The sequence below is a fragment of the Scyliorhinus canicula genome, chromosome 15 (assembly GCF_902713615.1).
Source record: "Scyliorhinus canicula chromosome 15, sScyCan1.1, whole genome shotgun sequence".
NCBI classification, from domain to species: Eukaryota; Metazoa; Chordata; class Chondrichthyes; order Carcharhiniformes; family Scyliorhinidae; genus Scyliorhinus; species Scyliorhinus canicula.
The window spans coordinates 124,795,977-124,811,938 of NC_052160.1; the positions used below are offsets into that span (position 1 = coordinate 124,795,977).

General features: G+C 47.2%; 1 protein-coding gene across 1 annotated transcript in view; it reads right to left on the bottom strand.

The window, feature by feature from the left end:
* Positions 1 to 424: 424 nt before the first annotated feature.
* Positions 425 to 15,962, bottom strand: part of kcnc4 (potassium voltage-gated channel, Shaw-related subfamily, member 4) — a 50,228-nt gene continuing 34,690 nt past the window's right edge. Inside the window, exons 2-4 of the mRNA XM_038820762.1 lie at positions 12,755 to 13,679; positions 8,901 to 9,056; positions 425 to 1,465 (exon numbers count right to left, since the gene is read on the bottom strand). Of these exons, the coding sequence (XP_038676690.1) occupies positions 1,404 to 1,465; positions 8,901 to 9,056; positions 12,755 to 13,679 (1,143 nt within the window). The 3' untranslated portion in view covers positions 425 to 1,403. The remainder of the gene's footprint in view (positions 1,466 to 8,900; positions 9,057 to 12,754; positions 13,680 to 15,962) is intronic.

Here is a 15,962-nt window from a genome sequence, read left to right on the forward strand (position 1 = left end):
AAATCGGAGCACCCAGAGGAAACCCACACAGACACTGGGGGAAGATGCTCCGCACAGACATGCAGGAATCAAACCTGGGACCCTGGCGCTGTGAAGTAACAGTGCTAACCACGGTGCTGCCGTGCCGCCCTGTAGGGCTGCTGATACACAAACCTCTGAAGGAGGTTGGACACGTTGCAATGTATTGCCTGAAAGGGCACTGGAAGCAGATTCAGTAGGAAGTTTCAAAAGGCAATTGGGTAAATATTTGAAAAATAATATTTGGCAGGGTTGTGGGGAAAGAACAAGGGTTAATTGGACAGATCTTTTCATAAAAGCCAGCACAGATGTAATGGGCTGAATGGCCTCCAGCTGCGCTCTCTCGATCCTTGGTTGTGGGTGTTTACAGCCAGCTCCATTTTGAGACATAAAACATGAAGCACAGTAATGTTAACTCGAAAAAGAATAACTCTTTATTTCCACACACGTATGCTTGTACAATTTCATGCTGAACAACATACGAACAAGTGTTATTGCCAGAGACACAGAACATGGAACACGACTGCACATGGAGCAGGCACAGAAACTCAACCTATCAAACTTACCCACGTCACAGTTTCCCCACTGACGTCCATTCTGGTTTAGAATATCAAGAATATTCTGGAAATACACAACTGATCAGTCAGGTTAATGTTTCAGGTGCAGGCTGTGGTTCTCTGTTGCTCTCTTTACTCCGACGGCGCAGTGTAAATCCAGTATTTTTTTGTATTTATTTCAGGCTCACTGCTTGTTCTTGCTGGGTTATTGATTTCACTGCAAACTGGCAAGAATTAAATTCATGTCATGAAACAGGGGCCTGACTTAGTTCAGTGCAGAGAAGAGACTTGGAACACGAGAGGACATTGTTTACTTCAAAGAACTTTTGATATTTTAACTTTGTTGCTAGGATACAACTCAAACTGAAACATAACAGTCTTCACAATAAAGCACTTATGGAGATAAAATTCACACACGTCCCTTCTAATTCAACATTAGACAGTAATAGACAAGTATAAAATGTTCAACAATAATGATAAAATAAAGATCGTTAATCTATTGCTGGAATTCAAAGATCTTTGCACATTATGATCGAGAATGTTAACAAATGCCTATAGTTTATGTGTAGAAATGTATATTATATATATATATATTTTTATTTTCTTCATTTTACATATTTTACAGAACCACCATGCACTCATGCTTTTACAGGATTATATAGATATATTACAACACGTTTAATTATTATGAGTGTCCAATAATTCTGAGTTTCGGATCTTCAACCCAGATTGAAGCAGTCTGGAACCATCCATTCCTTCCCTCCAGGACAGGATTTTGGATAAAGCATGGAAGCTCGACCTTTGCCCTCTGACCTCTGCTATTTGCCATTATGAGAGGGTGATCACTTCTGCTTGAGTGTAATTAACTTTGAGCACATCTTTGCAGTTCTCTGTGGGCCAAAAATAAAACAGCAGAAAATACAACAAAGATAAAAAGAGAGAGAACTCCCCAACCAGGCTTGACATGGTGCGTCATTTGACAGGCCAAGGCAAGTGTGAAATAATAATTGTCACAAGTAGGCTTCAATGAAGTTACTGTGAAAAGCCCCAGTCGCTACATTCGGGCACCTGTTCAGGGATTGAACCCGCACTGCTGGCATTACTCTGTATTACAAGGCAGCTGTCTTAGCCCACTGTGCTAAACCAGCCACTGTATGCATGTGTAAGATTTAGTGAGTAAGTGTAAGAGAGAGAGTGTGAGAGAAAGACAGCATGAAAGAGAGAGCATGTGTGAGTGTCTGTGTGAGTGTGTATGAGATTGTCCATGTGTGCGTTTGTATGGATGTAAGTGTGTGCGTTGTTGTGAGAGAGTGTAAACGTGTATGTGTGTGTGTGAGTATGAGTGTTTGTGAGAGCGTGAATGTGTGTGAGAATGTGTGGGGGTTGGTGGAGGTATGGGTGAGTGTATGGATGTGGACGTGTATGAGTGAGAGCGTATGGATGTGAGTGTTTGTGCATGTATGTGTGTGAGTAGGTACGTGTGTGTGAGTGTGTGAGAGAGGGAGTGTGAATGTATGGGTGCTGTGTGCATGAATGTGAGAATGTGTGTGCGTGTCTGTGTTTGTGTGTGTGAGTGTGTGAGTGAATATGTGTGTGTGAGTAGGTGTGTGGTTGAGAGTGTGTGGGTATGAAGCATGTGTGACTGTGACTGCGTGTGTGTTTAAGTGTGTGTGTGAGTTTGTGAGTGTGTGTGTGTGACTGTGTGTGTGATTGTGTGTAAATATGTGTGCATGCAAGCATATTAGTGCATGTGTGAGTATAATGGTGAATGTGAGTGTGCGTGAATGTGTGTGAGAGTGAATGTATGTTTGTGTGTGAGAGAGCGAATGTGAATGTATGAGTGTGTGTCAGTGTACGTGTGTTTGAGTAGCTGTGTTTGTGTGTGTGAGTAGGTATGTGTGTGGGTGATAGTGTGCGTCTGTATGAAAGTGTGTGTCTGTGAGTGTGTGTTTGAGTAGTTGTGTGTGTGAGTCTGAGTATGTTTGTGAGTAGGTGTGTGTGAGTGTGAGTGGGTGTGCGTGTGAGTGTGTGAGTTTGTGCGTGTGTGGCATGTGTTTAAATGTAAGTGTGTGAGTGTGTGTGTGCATGCAAGTATGAGTGTGTATGAGCATAATGATTAATATGAGTGTGTGTGAGAGAGAGAATGTGAATGTGAGCATCTGTATTTAAGTAGCTGTGCATGTATGCATGAGTGAGTGTGTGCATGAGCATGTGTGTGAGTGAGTGTGAGCATGTGGGTGGGTGTCTGCTTGAGTAGCTGTGTGTGTGAGTCTGAATATGTGTGTGCGATAGAGTGTGAATGTATGAGTGTGTGTATGCGTGTATGTATGTGCAGGTGTGTGGAAATATGTGTGCGTGTGTGAAAGAGAGAGTAACCATATTATGAGTGTGCCTGTGACTATGTGTGTGTCAGTGGGTGCATGTGAAGATGTTTGTATGAGTGTGCGAGTCTGAGTGTGTGTGAGAGAGACTGAGTCTGTGGGCGCGATTCTTCGCTCCCCACGCCGGGTGGGAGAATCGCGGGAATTCACGACTCCCTGGCACCCCCCACGATTCTCCCACCCCCCCCCCCCCCCCCCCCCCTCGGAAGACTCGCCGCTCGCCGTTTTTCACGGCGACCGGCGATTCTCCGACCCGGATGGGCCGAGCGGCCGGCCGTTCGTGACCGTTTCACGACGGCGGCAAACACACCAGGTCAGGACGTTTAACGAGGCTAGAGAGAAGGGAATCCTCCCCCCGACAATGTTGCAGGCCTTGATTTCACTTATTCTTAAACGGTAGAAGGACCCTGAGCAGTGTGGGTCATACAGGCCGATCTCGCATTTGAATGTAGATGCCAAGTTGTTGGCTAAGATATTGGCCACAAGGTTAGAAGACTGTGTTCAGGGGGTAAAAGTGGGGGGACCAGACGGGATTCGTTAAGGGCAGGCAGCTCAAGGCCAACGTGCGGAGGCTTCTAAATGTTATTATGATGCCCTCAGAGAGAGGAGAGGCGGAGCTGGTGGTAGTGATGGACACGGAGAAGGCCTTTGATCGGGTGGAGTGGGATTACCTGTGGGAGGCACTGGGAAGATTTGAGTTTGGAGAGGGCCTTATTGGCTGGGTGCGGTTGCTCTATCAGGTGCCTGTAGCGAGCTTACATACAAACCAGCTGGGGTCAGGGTATCTTACATTACACTGAGGGACGAGGCAAGTGTGCCCCCTATCCCCGTTACTGTTTGCTCTAGCTATAGAGCCACTGGCCATGGTGCTAAGAGCTTAGCGGAACTGGCAGGGGCTGGTTCGGGGGGGTGGAGCAGGGGTCTCGCACTACGCGAACGATTTGCTTTTGTACATTTCAAACCCGCTGGAGGGGATGGAAGAAGTCGTGCGGATCTTGGGGGAATTTGGCAGTTTTTCGGGGTATAAATTGAACATGGGGAAGAGCGAAATGTTTGTGATTCAGACTGGAGGGCAGGAGGAGAGACTGGGGGAGCTGCCGCTTAGAATGGTAGGGAAGAGCTTTCGCTATCTGGGAATCCAGGTGGCTCGGAAATGAGAGGCACTGCATCAGCTTAATCTATTCCGGTTGGTAGGGCAAATGGAAGGGGACTGTAAGAGATGGGACATGCTCCGGTTGTCACTGGCAGGGAGGGCACAGACCGTGAAAATGAGGGTCCTCCCCAGATTTCTGTTTGTCTTTCAGTGCCTCCCCAGCTTTATCCCGAAGGCCTGTTCAAGCGGGTGAACAAGATTATCTTGGGCTTTGTTTGGGCGAATAAAACCCTGCGGGTGACGAGAATGTGGTTGGAGGATAGTTTGGGGGGGGGGGGGGGGGGGGGGGGGGGTTGGTGCTGCCGAACTTCTGCAACTACTACTGGGTGGCTAACATCGCCATGATTCAGAAGTGGGTAATGGGGGAAGGGTCGGCATGGGAGCGGCTGGAGGCAGCGTCTTGTAAAGGCACCAGTCTGGGGGCATTGGTAACGGCACCTCTGTCATTCTCACTGGCCCGGTACTCCATATGTCCGGTGGTAGTGGCGGTTCTATGGATCTGGGGGCAATGGAGGAGGCATAAGAATGTGGAGGGTCTGGACCCCGTTTTGTAACAACCACAGGTTTGCATCGGGCAGGCTGGATGGCGGGTTCCGGAGCTGGCAGAGGGCAGGAATGGGGGATCTATTTACAGACGGGAGCTTTCCCAGCTTCAAGGCACTGGAGTATTAATTTAAACCAGGGAATGCGAGGGATACAGGATAGGGTTGTGTCCGGTACCTGGGTGGGAGAGGGGAAGGTATCGGATATTTACCAGGAGCTGTTGGAGGCGGAGGAAACCCCGGTGGAGGAGCTTAAGGGCATGTGGGAGGACAAGCTAGGAATAGAGTTAGAGGCAGGTCTATGGGTGGATGCCCTAAGCAGGGTCAATTCCTCCTCTTCATGTTCCAGGCTTAGCCTAATACAATTTAAGGTATTCCACCGCGCACACATGACAGCGGCGAGGATGAGCAAGTTTTTCGGGGAAGAAGATAGATGTGTGAGGTGCGCGTGAACCCCAGCAAACCATGTCCACATGTTCTGGGCATGCCCGAAACTCAGAGGGTTTTGGCAGAGGTTTGCGAAGGCAATGTCCATGGTGTTAGGAACTCGGGTGGTACCGAGTCCGGAGGCAGCCATCTTTAGAGAGTCGGAAGACCCGGGAGTTCAGGGGGCGAAAGAGGCCGACGTCCTGGCCTTTGCCTCCCCGGTAGCCCGGAGACGCTTCTTATTAATGTGGAGGGACTCGAGGCCCCCGAGTGTAGAGACCTGGGTTAATGACATGACTGGGTTTCTCAGTCTTGAGAAAATAAAGTTTGCCTTAAGAGGGTCAATGGTCGGGTTCTCCCGGAGGTGGCAGCCATTCATTGATTTCTCGGGGAAAATTAAAAGTCAGGAGAAGCAGAATTCCAAAGGGGGGTGGTGGTGGGGGGGATAGGTGTCAGATGGTTGTGGTGTGTGAAGATTGGGTCGGGTGGGGAAATGTTTATTTTACCGTGTCAAAGTCATTGTTATTGTTTTTGTTACCGTTATAAAAATTTTCAAAAACTTTTAAAAATATATTAAGTAAAAAGAGTATGTGTGAGTGAGGGTTAGTGTTTATGTGAGTGAGTATGTGTTTGAGTATGTGTGCAAAATATTAGTGTTTGTCTGATTGAGTGTGCGTGTGAGTTTGTGTGCGGAGGGTGAGTGTTTGTATGAGTGTGTGTGTGAGTATGTGTGCATGAGGGTTAGTGTTTATATGAGTGTGTGTGTGTGAGTATGTGTGTGTCAGGGTTAGTGTCTGTAAGAGTGAGTGTGTGTGAGTTTGTGTGCGTGAAGTTTAGTGTTTGTATGAGTGAGTGTGTGTGAGTATGTGTGTGTGAGGTTTAGTGTTTATATGAGTGAGTGCGCATGTGAGCATGTGTGGGTGAGGGTTAGTGCTTGTATGAGTGAGTGTGTGTTTGAGTTTGTGTGTTTATGTGTGAGTGTGTGTCTGAGTTTGTGTGTGAGGTTTAGTGTTTGTATGAGTGAGTGTGTGTGTGAGGGTTAGTGTTTGTATGAGTGAGTGTGTGCGTGAGTTTGTGTGTGAGGGTTAGTGTTTGTATGAGTGAGTGAGTGTGTGTGTGAGTATGTGTGCTTGAAGGCTAGCGCTTATATGAGTAAGTGTGTGAGTATGTGTGCGTGAGGGTTAGTGTTATATATGAGTGTGTGTGTGAGTATGTGTGCGTTATGGTTAGTGTTATATATGAGTGTGTGTGTGAGTATGTGTGCAGAGGATTAGTCTTTATATGAGGTGAGTGTGTGTATGTGTGCGGACGATTAGTGTTTGTATGAATGAGTGTGTGTGAGGAGGGTTAGTGTTTGTATGAGTGTGTGTGTGTGAGTATGTGTGCATGTGGGTGAGTGTTTATATGAATGAGTATGTGTGGGTATGTGTGTGTGTGGGTTAGTGTTTGTATGAGTGAGTGTGTGCGTGAGTTTGTGTGTGTGAGGGTTAGTGTTTGTATGAGTGAGTGTGTGAGAGTATGTGTTCGTGAGGGTTAGTGTTTGTATGAGTCAGTATGTGTTTAAGTATGAGTGCGGAGCATTGGTGTTTGTGTGAATGACTGTGTGCTTGAGTTTGTGTGTGAGGGTTAGTGTTTGCGTGAGTGAGTATGTGTTTGAGTTTGTGTGAGGGTTAGTGTTTGTATAAATGAGTGCGCATGAGTATGTGTGTGTGGAGGTTGTTGTTTATGTCAGTGAGTGTTTGTGAGGGTTAGTGTTTTTATGAATGAAGTGTGTGTGAGAATGTGTGCAGAGCATTAGCGTTTGCATGAGTGAGTGTATTTGAGCTTCTCTGTGACGGCTCGTGTTTGTATGAGTTGATATGTGTGTGAGTATGTGTGCGGAGGGTTAGTGTTTGCATGAGCGAGTGTGTGTGTTTGTATGTGTGTGTGACGGTTAGTGTTTGTATGAGTGAGTGTGTGTGAGTATGTGTGCGTGAGGTTTAGTGTTTATATGAGTAAGTGTGCATGTGAGCATGTGTGGGTGAGGGTTAGTGCTTGTATTCGTGTGTATGTGTTTGAGTTTGTGTGTGAGGGTTACTTTTTATGTGTGTGAGTGTGTATGTGTGCGTGAGGGTTAGTGTTTGTATGAGTGTGTGTGTGAGTATGTGTGCGGAGGATTAGTGTTTGTATGAGTGAGTGCGTGTGAGTATGTGTGCGTGAGGGTTAGTGTTTGTATGAGTCAGTATGTGTTTAAGTATGAGTGCGGAGCATTGGTGTTTGTATGAATGACTGGGCTTGAGTTTGTGTGTGAGGGTTAGTGTTTGCGTGAATGAGTATGTGTTTGAGTTTGTGTGAGGGTTAGTGTTTGTATGAATGAAGTGTGTGTGAGAATGTGTGCGGAGCATTAGTGTTTGCATGAGTGAGTGTATTTGAGCTTGTGTGTGATGGCTCGTGTTTGTATAAGTTGATATGTGTGTGAGTATGTGTGTGGAGGGTTAGTGTTTGCATGAGCGAGTGTTGTGTGTTTGTATGTGTGTGTGACGGTTAGTGTTTGTATGAGTGAGTGTGTGTGAGTATGTGTGCGTGAGGTTTAGTGTTTATATGAGTGAGTGCGCATGTGTGGGTGAGGGTTAGTGCTTGTATGAGTGAGTGTGTGTTTGAGTTTGTGTGTTTATGTGTGAGTGTGTATGTGTGCATGAGGGTTAGTGTTTGTATGAGTGTGTGTTATTTTATGTGTGCAGAGCATTAGTGTTGGTATGAGTGGGTGTGTCTTTGAGTTTGTGTGTGCGAGGGTTAGTGTTTGTGTGAGTGAGTGTGTGTGTGAGTATGTGCGGGTGAGGGTTAGTGCTTGTATGAGTGAGTGTGTGTGAATATGTGTGGGCTTGTTTTTGTATGAGTGAGTGTGTGTGTGAGTACGTGTGCGTGAGGGTTAATGTTTGTATGAGTGAGTATGTGTTTTTGTCTGTGTGCGGAGCATTAGTGTTTGTATGAGTGAGTGTGCGTTTGAGTTTGCATGTGCGAGGGCTAGTGTTTGTATGAGTGAGTGTGTGTGTGAGTATGTATGAGTGAGGGTTAATGTTTACATGAGTGAGCGTGAGAATGTGTGAAGGTCAATATGTGTAGGAGTGAGCGAGTGTGAGTGTGCTACGGGTGGGGTGGTGCTATTTAATGACAGTGATGGGGGAGCTGGTGAAAGCCTCTTGTTGACTCGAGGTGCTGAACTGGGCAAGAGAAGGACTTCGCTGTAATTTCCCCTCCCCCCTCACACATGTGTGCTGCCAGCCAATCACAGGCTAAACTGTGCACGGCCTGTCAGTGCCAGCGGGATCAGTGGCAGTTTCTGATATTGCACCCACTCAAGAGCCAGGATCATGGTGGGCCCGAGACCACAGGCGAGTGATGGCTGGAGTAGGGTCCTGGGGTGAACCCTGAGGCACGAAGCTGGCCCTGGTTGTGCCCCCCTGAATGTCAGATTCCCTGATGCCAAGTCCCTGATCAGGAGCTGAGTGACAATGGAGAACCCCTCACATCTTCCCACTGCCCGGTCACACAGAGAAGCTGACACCATATGCCAGTGTGCTGGTCAGGCTGTGCGCATGGCGAGTCCACTGCCCACCATTGTGTGACAGGGTGAGGCCCTGAAGTGGGCATTGAATTCTTCTGGAAATTTCAATTGGCCAACCGTGGGCCTGCCTGCAATGGATGTGCTTCCGGCAGAGATGGGAAGAAGGCAGAGTCCCTACCCAGCACCATCTTGCCCAACTAAATGCCCCTTGCCACCCAATGCACCTCGAAGGGGATCATTAATTACCCCCCCTGTTCTGTCCTCCATCGGTGAACTCACCAGGTGTCAGTAGGAAGCAGGCTGACCCTTTCTTGCTCCTGTCCCTGGTACTGGAATATTTCTGCATCCTATTCTCATCAGGTGTTAACGGTTGATTCAGTGCAGCACTTTCCTCATCTGATAAGGCCATGTTCGCTTCACCATTCTGTTTGGAGTCTTGGAATAGATACAGAATTTCTGCTCAGTATCTTGTATACATCACTGCAACAATATTTTATCTTTTCCCAGACAAGGCAAGCCACAAATTGAAACAGGAAAGAACAGTTTACAATGCAATTGCTTCTCAGAAACTGCTGGAGAAATAACAGCAGGTGGAGCCAATTTCACTGCCACACGCGTGCCAGGAGCTGACTACACTGTCACACGTGTGCCCACAGCTGGGTTCCCTGCCGCATGCATGCCAAAATCCAGATGCACTCTTACACATGCGTCAGGAGTCAAATACACTGCCACACACATGTCAGGAGCCAAATGCAGTGCCACACATGAGCCAGGAGTCAGATGCACTGTCACACATGTACCCGAGTCTAGTGCACTGTCACACATGTACCATGAGTTAGGTGCACTGTAACACATGTACCATGAGTCAGGTGCACTGTCACACATGTACCATGAGTCAGGTGCACTGTCACACATGTACCATGAGTCAGGTGCACTGTCACACATTTACCCGAGTCAGGTGCACTGCCACACACATGCCAGGATCGTAGTTCACTACCACACACGTGCCAGGATCCGAGTTCACTGCCACACATGTGTCAGGATTCGAGTGCACTGCCATGCATGTGTCAGGATTCGAGTGCACTGCCATGCATGTGTCAGGATCCGCGTGCACAGCCACGCATGTTTCAGGATCCGAGTGCACAGCCATCAGGAAGGTCAAGGGTAGCAGACACATGGGAATCCCACCACCTGGAGGTTCCACTCCAAGTCACTCGCCATCCTGATTTGGAAAGCTGTCGCTGGGTCAAAATCCTGGAACTCCCTCCCTAATAGCACTCTAGGTTTACGTACACTTCAGGGAAATGCAGTGATGCAAGAAAGCGGCTCACCACCACCTTCTGAAGGGCAATTTGAGATGAGCAATAAATGCTGGCCTAACCAGTGATCCCCACATCCCGTAAATGAATAAAGAAAAAATGATTCTTGCAGCACAAATGGAGACTATCCTGCCCATTGTGGCTGTGCTACCTCTTGAATGAGCTATCCAAGTAGTCCCATTCTCCTACTCTTGCCCCATAACCCTGCCCATTCACCATCACATTCACTTTTGAAAGTTCCCACTGAATCTGCTTCCACTGCCCTTCAAACAGCACATTCCAGATCACAACACATTGTCAATATAAATGTTTTCCACAGAGGAACATAGGAGTTGGATGCAGAATTAGGCAATTCAGCTCTTCGAGCTTGCTCCACCATTCAGTGAGATCATAGCTGACCTCGTCTTGGTCTCAAATTTATCTCCCTAACTGTTCCCCATTTCCCTTTAACCCATTTTAAATCAGAAATATATTTATCTCCTTGATTTAATGACTCAGACTGCACCGGAGTATGAGGCAGAAGTTCTAGAAGTTCACCACCCTCTGCAAGAAGTAGTTCCTCCTCATCTCAGTTTTAAATCTACTGTCTCTCAGCCTATATCTGTGACCTCTTGTTCTAGATTGCCCCAGAAGGGGGAACATTTTGTCTATATTTACTCTATCAGTCCCTTTTAGTATTTTGTATACCTCGATCAGATCCTCTCTCATTCTTCTAAACTCCAGCGAGTATAAACCCAAACTGTTCAAACTCTCCTCATACATCAACCCCTTCATCCCCGGAATCAATCTAGTGAATCTCCTCTGACCGGCTTCCAATGCCATCACATCCTTCCTCAAATAAGGAGAACAAAACTAGACACAATATCCCAGATGTGGTCTTACCAACACCCCGTACAATTGCAACAACACTTCTCTACTCGTACACCAGTCCATTTGCTTTTTTTACTGCAGGCTGTACCTGCATACTGACTTTCTGTGATTCATGAACAAAGACACCCAGATCCCCTGCACAGACGCATTTTGAATCTGCTTTCCATTAAGATAATAATTTGCCTTTCTATTTTTTTCGACCAAAATGGATAACCTCGCACTTATCCACATTAAACTCCATCTGCCAAATTTTGGCCCAATCTCCGAGCCTATCTATGTCTGTCTGTAAACTCTTTATCTCCTCTTCACTGCCTGCTTTCCCACCTATTTTAGTATCATCTGCAAATTTTGCTATGCTGCACTCTGTCCCAGATATGTTTCTTTTGGGATTTGTCTTAAATTTGCCTTCCTCTCAGCTTAATTCAGCTGAAAGTGCTGCATAGGGCGCACATGACGGGGGCCAGGATGAGCCGGTTCTTTGGGGGTAAGGACAGGTGTGGGAGGTGTTCGGGAGGCCCGGCGAACCACACCCATATGTTTTGGGCATATCCAGCGTTGGAGGGGTTTTGGAAGGGGATGGCGGGAACTTTGTCCAAGGTGGTCGGTTCCAGGGTGGAGCCGGGCTGGGGGCTCGCGGTCTTTGGGGTAGCATCGGAGCCGGGAGTGCAGGAGGCGAGAGAGGCCGGTACACTGGCCTTTGCATCTGTAGTAGTCCGGCGTAGGATTCTCTTACAGTGGAAGGATGCGAAGCCTCCGAGCCCGGAGGCCTGGATCAATGACATGACCGGGTTCATCAGGCTGGAAAAGATTAAGTTTGCCCTGAGGGGGTCGGTACAAGGGTTCTTCCGGCGGTGGCAGCCTTTTCTCGATTTCCTGGCGGAGAAGGAGGATGGTCAGTCTCAGCAGCAACCGCGGGGGGGGGGGTTCAGGATTTGTTAAGGGGGTTTGTTTTTGCGACGGTGTGTTTGCTATATTTTTTCTTTTTCTTTCTTGTATTGTTATTAGTTATTAATTTATTACTTTGTATTGGGGGGGGGATTTCTGTTTCTGTTTAGTTTTACACCTTGTTTACGTTAACTGTTGGGAAGAAATTTGTTGTTGAAAAATTTGAATGAAAATTATTTTTTTTTTAAAAAATTGCCTTCCTCTATCACATCTCTCCTTAACCTTCTCTGCTCTAACAATCCCAGCTTCGTCAAACTTTCTGTAAAAAACTGAAAATCCTTATCGCTGGAACAATCTGATAAATCTTTGCTGTTTGTTCCTTTCAAAGTATTTCTAACTTTTCTCTTTTTACTCCCTTAAACTACTCTACTTCTCTTCCTATCTTCACTTCTCATTCAGTCTCTTCTTTCCTTCTCTCTTCTCTCTCTATGAGAGGCACCGTGGTTAGACCTGCTGCCTCACAGTGCCAGGGATCTGGGCTGATTCTGTCTTTGAGGGGTTTGCACGTTCTCCCTGTGTCTGCGTGGGTTTCCTCCGGGTGCTCCCGTTTCCTCCCACAGTCCAAAGATGTGCAGCTTTGGTGGATTGGCCATGATAAATTGTCCATTAGGTGGGGTTATGGGTTTACAGGGCGGGGGAGTGGGCCTAGGTAGGGTGCTCTTTCAGGGGATCGGAGCAGACTCAATGAGCCAAATGGCCTCCTTCTGCACTGTAGGAATTTTATGGTTCTATCCTTTCATTTCCTTTGTCTTCTTTTGATTGGTTAAGGGCCTCAGTTTCAGACAGCTGTTGGCCTTGTGGCAATGTCACCCTGAGCATCAAATCAGGACCTGGAATGTAACTTTAAAGAGTTTCTATGCTAACATGAGGCTGCGCAGAAGGCCCCACATAGCCTCAGCAACTGAACAGGAATGAGAAATACATCTTCTGGAATGACACAAAGACAGGACAGCAACGGTCACACACAAGCTCTCAAATGTAACAGAATTAAGGTCCTACCTGAGTTCTTTCTCCCTTTGATCTCTTCGGCAGCACTTGGACTGCTGTCACCCTGGGTATTGTTGGGTGGAGAGCTCAGGGCTGACTTGCAATGGCCCGAAGACTTGGCATGTGGCCCACTGGGGATGTGTTTCCTCCGTTTCTTGGGGAGTTTTTGCTTGGCCATTGCCAGGGAATAATACATTCCAAAGTTATTGACAATGACTGGCACAGGCATCGCAATGGTAAGCACACCAGCCAGGGCACACAGTGCTCCCACTAACATACCTGACCATGTCTGGGGGTACATGTCACCATAACCAAGGGTAGTCATGGTGACAACTGCCCACCAGAAGCCAATGGGGATATTTTTGAAGTGAGTGGGACTCTCACTGTTAGGGTTTTCCCCCAGCCTCTCTGCATAGTAGATCATTGTGGCAAAGATGAGGATTCCCAGAGCGAGGAAGATGATAAGTAAGAGGAACTCATTGGTGCTGGCTCTTAAGGTGTGTCCCAACACCCTCAATCCCACAAAGTGCCGGGTCAGCTTGAAGATCCGTAGAATCCGGACAAACCTGACAACCCGAAGGAAGCCCAGAACATCCCTTGCTGCCTTGGAGGTCAGCCCACGAAGTGCCAGCTCCAGGTAGAAGGGCAGAATGGCCACAAAGTCAATGAGATTCAGCATGTTCTTAATAAACAGCAGTTTATTGGGGCAGAAGGAAATACGGACCAAGAACTCGAGAGTGAACCACACGACACACATGCCTTCCACATACATGAGCGCAGGTTCTGTCACCACTTCATACACATTCACCAGTTGAGTGCTGTTCCCAACTCCTGTACTTTCTGTCAAGTTAATGATCTTGTTGAATGCTTCGTGTGTCTCAAGGCAAAAGGCGGTGATTGACAGGAGGATGAAAAAGAGGGACACAAAAGCAATAAGCTGCAAAAGAAAAATAATGCGGGTCAGACAAAAGTCAGAATCAGAGCTTCAAATCTGCTATAGCCACACAAGAATGAGTTACTGCCTGGTGAAAGGAGATTATCTGAAGGTGCGGAAGAAATATACACAGGTTGTGGATATGCTGGCTTTACTAGCTTGCAACCTTTTCTTAAATACTTTTCTCCTGATTGTCGAATGTCGACTATATCAACAACAATAAAATGAATTTACATAGCATCTTTAATCAGCAAAGTAGCACATTGAAAACAATTGATGAACCAATCTATCCTTTTTAAGATCCTTGTCAGTGAAATTCTCCCATTTGATCACTCAGGATGTAACTCATTGAACAACACTATCCTGGATCATTGTTGCCTAGCTCAACTTGTTCTGTCACTCAACAATTTCACCTTTAACTTGTCTCACTTCCTGCCGATAAAAGGTGCGGTTATGGGTACCCACATGGACCCCGGCGACGCATGTTTTTTTGTGGGGTATGTGGAACATTCCGTTCTCCAGTTTTACTCAGGTTCCCTCCCCACAACTCTTTCTCTGTTCCAGCGATGACAGTATTGGCGCCGCTTCATGCTCTCGTCTGGACCTGGGAAAACTTACCGATTTTGCTTCCAATTTCCACTCCTCTCTCACCTTTGCATGGTCCATCTCCGACACTTCCTTTCCTTGACCTTACTGTCTCTATTTCTTTCCCTCACCCTGTCAGCATTCCACAGGGACCGTTCCCTCCATGACACCCGGATCCACTCCTCCATCACCCAACTCCTCATCCCATTTCCCATGGTACATTCCCAAGCAATCTCCATACAGTTGCAGAATGTGCAACACCTACCCCTTTACCTCGTCCCTCCTCACCGTCCAACACCTGCCCCGTTACCTCCCCCACTCACCTTGCAAAGCACCAAACACTCCTTTCAGGTGGAGCAGCCATTCACTTACACTTCTTTCAATTTAATAATAATAATCTTCATTGTCACAAGTAGGTTTACATTAACACTGCAATGAAGTTACTGTGAAAAGCCCCTAGTCTCCACATTTCGGCGCCTGTTTGGGTACACAGAGGGAGAATTCAGACTGTTCAAATTACCTCACAACACGTCTTTCAGGACTCGTGGGAGGAAACTGGAGCACCTGGAGGAAACCCACACAGACACGGGGAGAACGTGCAGACTCCACACAGACAGTGACCCAAGCCGGGAATCGAACCAGGGACCCTGACCCTGTGAAGCCATAGTGCTAACCACTATGCTACCCATATTTAGTCTACTGCATTCACTGCTCCCAATTAGGTCTTCCCATTGGGCAGCACAGTAGCACAAGTGGATAGCACTGTGGCCTGACAGCGCTAGGGTCCCATGTTTGATTTCCCTGCTGGGTCACTGTCTGTGCGGAGGCTGCACGTTCTCCCCGTGTCTGCATGGGTTTCCTCCGGGTGCTCCGGTTTGCTCCCACAGTCCAAAGACGTGCAGGTTAGGTGGATTGGCCATGATAAATTGCCCTTAGTGACCAAAAAGGTTAGGAGGGGTTATTGAGTTACGGGGATAGGGTGGAAGTGGCTTAAGTGGGTCGGTGCAGGCTCGATGGGCCGAATGGCCTCCTTCTGCACTGTATGTTCTATGATAGGCTTGAAAGGGTCTAAACGGGGCGAAGTTCCAGACATCAGTGTCCTCACCCCACTATGAGGCCAAATGGCCTCCTTCTGCACTGTATGTTCTATGTTCTCTACACTGGGGAGATTAAACACTCACTCGGTAACTGCTTTCAGGAACACCTTCACTCAGTCCGCAAGCATGATCTAGACCTTCCTGTTGCTTGCCATTTTAATTCACACTCTCATACCCGCATTTCTCTGCTTGTCCTGCTGCAGTGTTGGACTATAAGATGTAGGAGCAGAAGTAAGCCATTCAGCCCATCGTGTCTGCGTCGCGAATCAATGAGTTCATGGCTAATCTGATATGATAATCTTCAACCCCACTTTCTCCCCTTATCCCCACACCCTCGATTCCCTCACTTATTAAAAATCTGTCTATCTCAGCCTTGAACAAGCTTAACGACCCAGCTCTCTGAGGAGAAGAATTCCACAGATTCTCTACCCTCTGAGAGAAGAAATTCCTCTTCATCTGTCTTATAAATTTAGAGTACCCAATTCATTTTTTTTTTCCAATTAAGGGGCAATTTAGCATGGTCAATCCATCTACCCTGCACATCTTTGGGTTGTGGGGGCGAAACCCACGAAAACACGGGGAGAATGTGCAAACTCCACACGGA